The sequence below is a fragment of the Trichomycterus rosablanca genome, chromosome 11, assembly GCF_030014385.1.
Source record: "Trichomycterus rosablanca isolate fTriRos1 chromosome 11, fTriRos1.hap1, whole genome shotgun sequence".
In the NCBI taxonomy this organism is placed as follows: domain Eukaryota; kingdom Metazoa; phylum Chordata; class Actinopteri; order Siluriformes; family Trichomycteridae; genus Trichomycterus; species Trichomycterus rosablanca.
In genome coordinates, this window is record NC_085998.1 from 17,157,534 (window position 1) to 17,168,618 (window position 11,085).

At 34.7% G+C, this 11,085-nt stretch overlaps 1 protein-coding gene across 1 annotated transcript; it reads right to left on the reverse strand.

Moving 5' to 3' along the window:
- Positions 1-4,112: 4,112 nt before the first annotated feature.
- LOC134323071 (cytochrome b-245 light chain) lies at positions 4,113-10,182 on the reverse strand. Its single transcript, XM_063004489.1, has 6 exons — positions 10,061-10,182; positions 9,696-9,765; positions 8,143-8,217; positions 7,858-7,941; positions 7,156-7,237; positions 4,113-5,217 (listed from the first exon to the last, which is right to left on the reverse strand). The coding sequence occupies exons 1-6, from the start codon at positions 10,116-10,118 to the stop codon at positions 5,026-5,028; spliced, it is 561 nt and encodes a 186-aa protein (XP_062860559.1). The 5' UTR covers positions 10,119-10,182; the 3' UTR covers positions 4,113-5,025.
- Between the last annotated feature and the right edge of the window lie 903 nt (positions 10,183-11,085).

Below are 11,085 nucleotides of genomic sequence, written 5' to 3' on the forward strand. Positions count from 1 at the left end.
GATCTGATATACAATCTAGCGCACTGTTTAAGGAACATAAATCAGTTGTCTAATTCACTATCTAGAGCACTATTTAGGGAACATAAATACATATCTAAAATACTATCTAGTGCACCATGTAGGGAACATAAATCCGTTATCTGATATACAATCTAGTGCACTATGTAGGGAACATAAATTCATCTAAAATACTATCTAGTGCACTATGTAGGGAACATAAATTTGTTATCTGATATACAATTTAGTGCACTATGTAGGGAACATAAATTCGTTATCTGATATACAATTTAGTGCACTATGTAGGGAACCTAAATCCGTTAACTAATACGCTACCTAAAGCAAGTCTATTATCTAGTACACTATCTAGTGCACTAAGTAAGGAACAAAAATTCTTTTCTAATATACAATCTAGTGCACTATGTAGGGAACATAAATCTATTATCTTTCACACTATCTAGTGCACTATGTAGTACACATTAATGTGTTTGTGATGCGAACAGTTAGCTTAGTAGCTCAGTTAGCAGCTCCTAAAAGTTCTGTTATCACCCATATACTTTGGTGTGTGCGAGAGGTTTTTTAGCTTTTTGTTTTTTTTTGGGCTTGGGGGGTCGGGGTCGAGGTCTGGGGGTACCACCCTGAAATTAGTTTTTGCAACTTGGGATATCTGCCTTAGCATAGATCTACATGATGGCGCAGAAACACCACAAACGTTCTGACAGAAAACGCTTTATTTGGTCAAATTTCCATTTATTATCAAAACTGTCAAAAATAATGAGTACAAATTATTATTTTCATATATGGAACTGCAATAAATTGTTTCATCTAAATATAAATAAGCAATATTGTAATACGCGTTAAAATGAATGATGTGCATCCTAGTCGGCTTAGTGATTCAGTAGTTTTATTACTAGCTGCTCATAGGTCTTTGTCAGTCAAGTGTTTAGTGCGCGTGACGTCAACGATGCGCCACTGTGCTGCATGTTTTTGTCAGCGATACAGTGAAAGTAGCAGCAACACCTACATTACTTATTTTAAATTCTTTCATATAGGTGAAAGCTGGAGAATCAGATGCACAATGAGAGGAAACCATACCAAGACAAACTGAGCAAGGATGCCAGGGGTCGTTTGGATAAATGATCGTCTGTTAACAGCATTGATAAGCTAAGTTGGTTGCGCTTGTAGTGGTAAATGTTTGTATCGTTCATGCTGCTTATTTTGCACAGAGTATTTAGTGTTTTGTCTGTCTCTACCTACAAGTACAAATAAAGTACATATATTAAAATTTTACATAACTGTACTTGATCACTGTCCTAATTTGAAAAGTGGTTCTTTAGTCGAGACGATGGTTTATTTGCATGCTTAAGGGCTTCTTTGCATTATTAAATGCAGGCCTAATTATCATCCAAAAAAGAAATAATGCAAACCATTTAATGTTAGTCCATGGTTTTGTTTTATGTTCTTGATGCCACTTTTAAAGCAAATAGAAGCATATATCAATGTACCTGCTGAAACTTTATCTTATAATAATAATAATAATAATGCTTACAATATTATTATTATTATTAATAGGCAGCTTGGTGGGTAGCACTGTCACCTCACAGCAAAGACCTTCTAGATTGGATTCCCAGGTGGAGCAGTCCCGGTCCTTTCTGTGTCGTTTCTGGAAACTGCATGTTTTTACCGTGTCCATGTGGGTTTCTCTGGGTGTTCTGGTTTTCTTTCCATTTGCGCTACAGTTGCGCTAGGTGTGAATGTGTGTGGCAACCTGTCCAGGGTGTTTTCTAACTTTTGCCCAGCATTAAACAGTAGTAAAACAAACAATGAATGAATAAACAAATTAAGGAAGGAATGATAATAATAATAAAAAAATAATAAAAAATAATAAAGAGTCCATAAGAAAGGACTAGTCTGGAGTTCTTAAGATCCCTAAAGGACATTTTAAAAAGCTTTTGAAGATCACAAATTAATTAAGTTTTTTCTAAGAATTTTTTTTTTATGTAAAACCTTTTTTATCACCAAGTTAATAATCTAGGTTGCTGTATGTATGTCTTATCCATTATAAAATTCTGAAAAAGTCTTATGAGACAGAGAAGTTAAAAGCTGACTTAAACATACACCTGTCTGTAAACAATGTCTGTGTATTAAAAAAAGCTCCCATGGGAAACTTGATAAATGTGAATGGTTTAAGGAAGTGTTTGTACTTCCTTCTCGTACAGAAGAAAAAGGTGTGACAAAATACAAGGAACTTCATAAATGAATTTTGTTTTTACTTTGACTATACAAACAGAACACAGCTAGCATAAAGCTCACAACAAGGGCTGAAAATGCCTTTCTGACAAAAGCACCACTTGAGTTAAGGGAAAAGAACAGGCTCTTCTTTGTTGAATTTGAATACACCCCAGGTTTCACCGTCATGGTCAATTAGTCAGCGCACTGATGAAATTTACTCTGCTGTGTTAAATATAGAAACGATGAATTTCCCCACCTTTTGCAACTCTAAGCTTTAAAAAAAAAAGCCACAAAGAAAGTGGAAGTACAACTAACAGCACTGAATTTGATCCAACACTCAGAAAAGTACAGGTGTACAAAATAACAGAAACACCAGATGAAAAAGAAGTTCTATTAGTTTAACACAATATATTAGCTATAAAAAGCTATTTTAACATTTTATATTTCACAAGCATTGATGAACTTTTTTAGGTTTAAAGAGGAAAGTCATGGCAGCAAATATAAATAAGCAACATGAACAAAGTAACAGCAGTTCCAAGTTAAAGCTGTAAGAAGCTGTTCCAAGTTGAAGATGCTATACATGAATCTTTTGAATAAATTACCAGTGTGTAAAGGTTTAAGAAATTATATGGTGTAATAAATATGTGCAATTTTCCCAGACCCTATGGTGCAAACCATGTTTTCAAATAAAAATCCAATGCCTTTAGGGATTTAAACATTATTAAATCTTTATGGTAAGTTTTAAAACACAAACTGTGAAGTAATGTCCAAGTCTTTCATTCCTCAAAAACTGAATGATTATATTTTTATGATCAATGAGTTAAAATACCAAAGCAAATCATTTAGCATAATTAAAGGACAGAATTCCAAGAGGGATTAAACCTTCAGGCCAAGTTTTGGCCTGTTTGCCCATTTAAGCAATATTACATTTAAACTTTTTTTTTTTTAGTTCAGGGGTTTCAGCCACACCCATCACAAAAAGGTACATACAATGAATTACAGTGGTGCCTTGAAACTCAATGTCAGTTGGTTCTGGGACTGGCATTGAGTTTAAAAGGCGTTAAGTTTCAAAGTATTTTTTGCCATAAGGATGTATGGGAAACCTGTTAATGCATTCCATGGTTCCATGGACTTGCATATATTTTAGGCAAATGCAAAATAATGGGGTTGTTTTTGACATTTATACACTGAAAATAACACAAATATAATATTAAAACACTGAAATGAAAATCTGTTTTTACAATTTCTCAGAACCCGGAGCAGTAACACAAGTTTAAAAGTTAAACAGTGAGGAAAATCCAGCTAAACACAGATACATGTGGGCGCTTTCAGAGTGAATCTGACGGTCATTCCACACAAATGCAGTTTCGTCTCATATGCGCACTTTAATGACGTATTACTGCACCGCTCAAGTCGAGCACTGAACAAAGTGACTTTATTGTTAATTTTAAATTAAATAAAGAATTTTTAAGGGAAACATTGAGTTTAAGGGTACAAATTTCTCAACGAAGGCTGTTGATTTTCAAAGATTTTGAGTTTAGGGGATGTTGAGTTACAAAGTACCACTGTATATGATACAAAAGTGAGGTTCATAAACAAAGTTTGGTTTAAAGAAATGTGGTGGTCTGCACAGAGCTGTGATTTTAACTTGATTAAACACCTTTGAGATTAATTGGAATGTCTATCGTAAGGACAGTTTTATTGTTCAACATCAGTGCTCAATCTTACAAATGCTCTTTTTACTGAATAAAATGAAGGGGGGAGTTAATTCCGTATTGATGCCCAAGGTTTTGAAATGGGATGTCCAACAAGCTTATGGTCAGGTTACATGAATATGCGTTGTGACCTGTGTTACTCGATCAAACTTTACAGTCAACAAGCCATTTTATATAACAACCTGAGTTTATTCTCAGTATAAATGCATAGTAAACACTGTACGAGAACATTTTATCATTGAAGACAGTACCAGAGCTAACACGACAAACCACTGTAATGTTTCTGATTCATTCTGTTCTCAGTAATTGTAGATATCAGACATGAGAAGTTTTAGTCAGAAAGTGCAAGTAGAATACTTTTCAGAAGCCGATTCTGTAAACATTGATTACATGTAACTAAGTTTATACAAAATGGAAATAATTACAGCTAATCATTTATGATTACTTTTGAAATTTAGTTCTTCATTTCTTTTTAGGCAGGAGGGCACAACTCTGGTCTTGTGTATTTGTAGTCTGCTGAAATCTGGTCAGAACCCAATCAGGTAATAGGGACATGTGTAACTCTACTGGAACCTTTCAAAGTCACAAGCATGTGATTTGCCTTCCAAGTCAAAATAATGACTAATCGGCAGGTAGAATATAATTCACTTGGTATTTTCGGGTTGGTATAAATAAATGACTATGTTTAAGAAATGAACACATTTGAATACACTGAATAGATTAAAAAAAAAAAAAAAAAATCTTATCTATTTTAATAACCGGTTTTGTTAATTCTCTTTGTCTGTGACTCATAAGCCACCTTATAGGAGTTGTGCACCCTGCCATTTATCATTGGTATTCATGACTGCACAGTAGTACACACATACACTATATAAAAACACTGTCATATATAAATGATCAGACATTGTATTAAAACACAAACTACAAAATGTAAAACTGTGAAATAACTCAAACATTTCCTTCGAAATTCCAGTATAACCAACATACTAACTCTGCAGTTAGATTTATATGCACCTCTCACCTCCATACAGGTCTGTAAATCAGCATTATAGTCCTAGTAATGAACAGACATGGCTGATCACTATTCATTGGAAGTAACAGACATGGGGTTACTGTAGGCTGCAGCCTCAAGGTCGTCTGTTCTCTTCCTGCGCACTTCTGGAGGGGGTCGTGGAGGGGGGTTCTGGGGAGGCTGCTTCATGCTCTCACCAACATTTTTTGTGGGCTCTTTCCTGGGCAGTATGGGTTCCCAGTGCTCTCCATGAATGGCGGCCTGTGTAGCAAGGATCAATGAATTAGAGCAAAGCAATAATTATTAAAAATGTACCCAAGTGCAAGTGAAGACATAGGTTAAAATATTTGTAAGTGACATGAATGTCATGGCAGTCTTGGGATTTCAATGATTTCAAGCAAGCCTTACATCACCATGTGCTTAAAGTGGTTTTGCAAGCAAAAACAAGGGCATTTTGCATGTCCTGCCTTAGTGTTATAAAGCTGGCTTGACTGTGGACTGTTACTGTGTTCTAGCAACTTCTTATTCATGGCAAACCTGATATTTAGTGGTTCTTAGATTACACCTGAGCAGCCAGACATATTTTCTCTTAGCAGTTGACAGTCTGGGATTTCTGCCAACCTTGGCATAAAACCACTGTTCCATATTATCTGTAATAGGTGCATTCAATGCCGTTCTATTTATATGGGCAGAAAAAGTCATGAGCTGTAGTCTATTAGTTAATGTTAATGTAGTAATACTTTTGACCCTGCATTTTTTCAGAAAACCTACAATAAACATATAAATTTAGAAAAATAAGTATGTGTTTTCCAGAAAAAAAGAACTGTTGCAGAAATCCCAAAAATCATAAAACTGCCATAGTTTTACATCAAGATTAACCTCAAATTTGATTGGACGTAGACTTGTTGCCAGATTTTTCAGTAAGCCTTTTTTTTCTACACTTGTACAGTATTTCATATCTTTCTCACATGACCCCCATAATGGTTCCATTCCACCAGTGAAGAGTTTCAGTCAAGCTGTAGTTCTACATTTAAACACAGGGCAACCACGGATGTTGCAATAAAAAATCCAAGACTACCCAATAGCTCAGTTGTCTCAGCGATGAAAGGTAAAGGGGCTTCTGTTTTTGCAAATCAGCCTTTAAACCAGCAATTTTTAATCTTGGGGAGATTTTTCACCAACTGTTTATTAAAAGGTCTAAGCATTTTGGATTTGTTTTTTAATTCATGTAATTATTTCAATGAAAAATGTTTTGGAAATTGCTTTATTTTATCAACTTAGGATATCTATTTAATTTAGATCCCCTCTTTTACTCTAGTACAGAAATAAAATCCCATAAAAAGCCAACGACTATGTACAATTTGATTGGCTGTGTGCGGCACACGTGTTCAAGCATACAAAAATACAGAGGAGAGATGTTTTGGTTGTTGTTGGATTACACTAGACCATTTAGACACATTTCCAAGGAAACAGTTGTGGAACTTAAACTATGTGATCTAATTTGTTTATGTGAGCTTTTAAAATTTCCACATTTAATAGGTGAAATAAAACTAGCCCTGTTTATATGGCTGCAGAGATGACACCATCTATACTCAATCTTAATCACTAAAGACAAAATAGACTTCACAACCCAAAGTCAAATGACATTATAGAACTGTAATTTACCAAGTGTATAACCTGAATTGCTGTATGTATATTATCAAAATTCTGAAATGTGTCAATTATTTCAATTATTTACAGATCACAGACAACAAACAGCTGCAAAATTATTACATTCTTATTTTCTATGTTCTTGTTCTTATTTTATTATTGAGCCCAGCATGAGATTCGAACATCCGGGACTGACTACTTTTTTGACTATTAGTGTACATGTTTCTTACAAGTACTGAATGACTATAAGAAAACAATAATTCAGTTTTATCAAAGAGCTGATACTGAACAGCCTTATCTGAAAAAATGAAGTTTAATATAAATATTGGTGTGTACTCTGGTGTGTAACTGAAAAATACATAACTAATAACCAGTGTGTGTGTGTTATTTCCTGACAGGCAATACGCACTTCTTCATTTCATTTTCCTTTTTCACAATGATCTGTATTTTATTACTCTACAGTATCTCAGCACAGCACATGATCATGTGATCATTTTTTATAACCCTAAATATTAAATCTGATAGAGACAAAAAGAGGAAGGTTCTTACCGACAGGTAGATTAGACTGGATATTGCAAGGCACACACAGCCCAACACTGTAGCAAGCATGAACCCTCCTGGAACACAGAGCCTATGGGATGCAAGAACAATATGTCAGGAATTAATAGCATTTAGAGAAAATGTCAACATGCTAACACCAGATCTGTCTGACAAGACTTTAAGGAAAAAATTGGTCTGTGCCAGCTACAAAGTTTATTAGTTCATTAAAGGTAAACAATTAATAATAAATATAATTCATTTTAATTAAAGTCAGTAATTTCACAATAATTAATACTGTAAGGGGCAGTGATACGGCTGATACTCCATTAGATGTCTAGGATAGTTTTGTATATACATCCAAAATTTCAAAAAAGTTGGAACAGTACATAAAATGCAAACACACACTAATTTTAAGTCACATTTCAATTTAGATTTTTGTAAATATACGTCAGCCCAACATATGCCAAACAGTCCAACAATAAATAAATCTCATTTTAACACTCGTTATCAATGGGTGTAGCTAAAACACTGAAACTCAGTTATGAAATAGTCTTATTGTTTACTAAATCAAATGTATGCAGGTCATCCACGAACATGTGAAGTAAATACAGACATAAAACATGAGGTTGTTTACACAGAATGCAGCCAAACTGTGCCAATATCTAGGCTCTAAGGTTAGGAGAGAATACAGTCTGTGCTCAATGTACTCACGCAGCATGTAGGACAGCTCTGACATAGTAATTTCTAGTTAGGGGCCCAAATGCCTTCACAACTACAGTGAAGCAGTGCTGACCACTGGAGGGGAAAACAAAAACACATTTAAAATGCAAATTTCTTACTAGAATCTAAATACAGCATAATGAATACAAATAAATGTTGATAAATCTTCATCCATGCTTTCCATGTATATTATTATATGCTTTCCTTATATAATTATAATGAATAGAACATAATGGTTTAGAAGTTTGCGTATATTTGACAGCACAGAGTACTTACGTTCTTTCTACACTTGTTCCCTTGGCCCTCTTGCTCCGTGGGTACTCCAGTGCACACACAAACACACCTGCAGCTCTGGTCTTAAGTTAAGGACACTAATATGGTACAGCAGTTACTTCAACCAATGTGCATTAATATCTGCATATTTTACTGGCACTTAAATAAGTTAGCAATTTTTGTCTGCTTGTTACTAAAAAAATATTTATTAGTTGTGATCTGAAGCTCAAGCACAATTAAGCAAAAGTCCACCTCTGAATGGCTCAAAATAAACAAACTACTACTTAATCATTAAAAGCAAACTAATTGCATGTTACAGTTTAACATAAAGACACTGCATCCTTTTCAAAAAAGTTCAAAAAAGATTTAGCCGTGCTTGGAATTTTAAGCACAAACTTTATAATTCAAAACAGACAAGTGAAAAATGATATTCATGCTGGGGTGTGCCTGGAGGATTTGGAAGTACCTAAAAAAACACCCGCAGTCTAACATGGAAGTGGTTTTGAAGTGGCCTTGGTAATTTTCTGACTTTAAAGAACCCAATAAAGATCCAGTAAAGACCTGACACTAAAAATTAGGACTGAAAACTTTGTAGTGTATCTGATTTAAAGAATTTATTCCAAAAAAGAAAAGTTGACCAGGTTTCAAATTACAGAAAGTGTTTACTTCCATTTTTTGCTTCTAAGGTGGTGCAACTGGTTTTGAAGCAGCAATTTGGTTTTTCATGGTTGATATTGACTTGAAAAAATGTCTTTTTATATTAAAAACCAACTTGATTGTTTATTCCCATCTCCCCTTCTACACAGACTGTAAAAAAACTACACTCACATTGTTCATGCTACCAGTTACAGCAATACTGTTTAACTGAATACCAAATATACTTATTATTATATTTGAAAAAGTGTATTCATGTTTTTTGACTAATACCTTTTGCAACACGTTTACTCAAATTAATAGTAATATTATAATATAATGATGCATTAGTAATCAATTTGTTTAAACACCTCTGGTCAAATTCCATATTTTTTATTTCTCTAGTGACACATCTTTTACAAGAAGGATAATTGAACATATTGGGCAGAATAAAACCAAACGAACAAAAAAAAACATTCAGCAAATAAATACAATTTGTGTTCAGGAAATAAAACTGTGCACTAGAAACGGCAGTAAAAATGTAATTTCGTTTCCTCATTTTGACTTAGGAAATCATAAAAATCACAAAATTTGACCCATGGTATCAAGTTTTTGCAAACATTTGTAACTGGGTTAGTTAAATTTGTGTATTGTTAAATGATTAATGTCGTGTGGCGGTAAGAAGTACAAAATAAAAAGAGGTAAAACAAGTATAATAAATATAAAAGTGTAAAAAGTCAACGCTTTTTCAAAACTCATTCGATTCACTTAAGAGTCATTTAAAAGAACCGATACTTTCGCAACTTCACGGTTCAGCTCCAGCACAATCAGTGCAGACTACATTTGCGTAAGATTTGTTGAAAGACAGTTACAGTTCAAAACCAGATCACAATCTGATTAAAGCTAAACAATTTAAAGGATACATCCCAAAAGCAGCGAAGTGCCAGTCTCTGAACTGTCCTGCTACTCCTACGATGCCGCCTGTTAGGTAAACTGAAAAAAGGAAGTTAGAGGAAAAAGCTGTTATTTATATCTGGAGTTCCTTTTAAACGAATAGGGTTTTTACATTGAAACTGTAGCGTGTGTTTTTACACACTCACTGTTTACAAATAAACGTTAGCTTACCTTTCTACAGGTAAACATTTAACACACTTTACATTTAAACTATTAGACCAAAACATTCCGGTTTCTGATATACAGAACGTGTTTATATCCTGACTCGTCGTTTTAAAGTATCTAAAAAACCTGTTTTAACAAGGTGGTAATACAATTCTCAAAGCGTACTCACTGAGTCCGGCTGCCAGGGCTTGTTCATTAGCCCACATAGCCCACTCGATCTTGCCCATTGTAACAGGTACAGTACTGACTGGGTCTCTGTGTTCTCACTTACTGTCACTGAACAAAACTGAATGTTTAGCGAACGCAGAAAATCGATAACCAAATATAGGCGTGGCAACAGTCCGCAAAGCAACACCCAATGTTTCGTCATGTCCTGATTCCCACATTACTTACTGGACCAAAATTTGTGATACACATACACATTCTGTTGAGGTCAAAGTTTGACATATACTCAAGTACCTGAATTTCTTGTCAGTCTCCGTGTTTTTTACTGTTCTTTGTTTATGACCGAATAATTACAAATACATTGTTTTCCATAAAGTAAAAAACCTTTCACAAAATTGTCAAATATCTAGTTGTGGTGGGTCTGGGCATTTAGTAGACATAACTGGCTAAGGATGGGAATGTCTGATCAAGGTGTAGGCATGAATGCTGAAGGTACATTTAGGATACCCTTTAACTAAATGGATAAATACAAACCCAATTTCCGAGAAAAGTTGGGACATTGTGTAAAATGCAGTAAAAAGAATGTCTAATTTGGTAATTTTCTTGAACCTTTATTTAACTGATTAGTTTTTATTTTGTAAATAGAAACACAACTGGTCTGCTGGTCAGTACTAATCATTTTAGTGAAAACGGGGGTCATACTATGCAAAGCATCTAAACATCCTCAGCATCACAAAAAGTCAAACTCCACTACCCTAGTACTATCCCCTGGTTATCTGAGAACTCGTTCAAAACTTTATAATTTTTCAAATACGTAATTCACATTAACTTGGTTAATTTATCTATTATCTAATTATTCAGTTGGGTGGCACGGTGGCTAGATGGGTAGCACTGTCGCCTCACAGCAAGAAGGTCCTGGGTTCGATCCCCAGGTGGGGCGGTCCGGGTCCTGTGTGGAGTTTGCATGTTCTCCCCGTGTCTGCATGGTTTTCCTCCGGGTGCTCTGGTTTCCTCTTACAGTCCAAAGAC

Coding starts and splice junctions, on each gene's coding strand:
- LOC134323071 (XM_063004489.1), bottom strand. CDS start 10,118: ATGGGCAAGATCGAGTGGGCTATGTGGGCTAATGAACAAGCCCTGGCA. Junction 8,218..9,695: donor CACTTCGCTGCTTTTGGGAT/GTATCCTTTAAA, acceptor ACTTAAGACCAG/AGCTGCAGGTGTGTTTGTGT. Junction 7,942..8,142: donor GGAACAAGTGTAGAAAGAAC/GTAAGTACTCTG, acceptor TTTCCCCTCCAG/TGGTCAGCACTGCTTCACTG.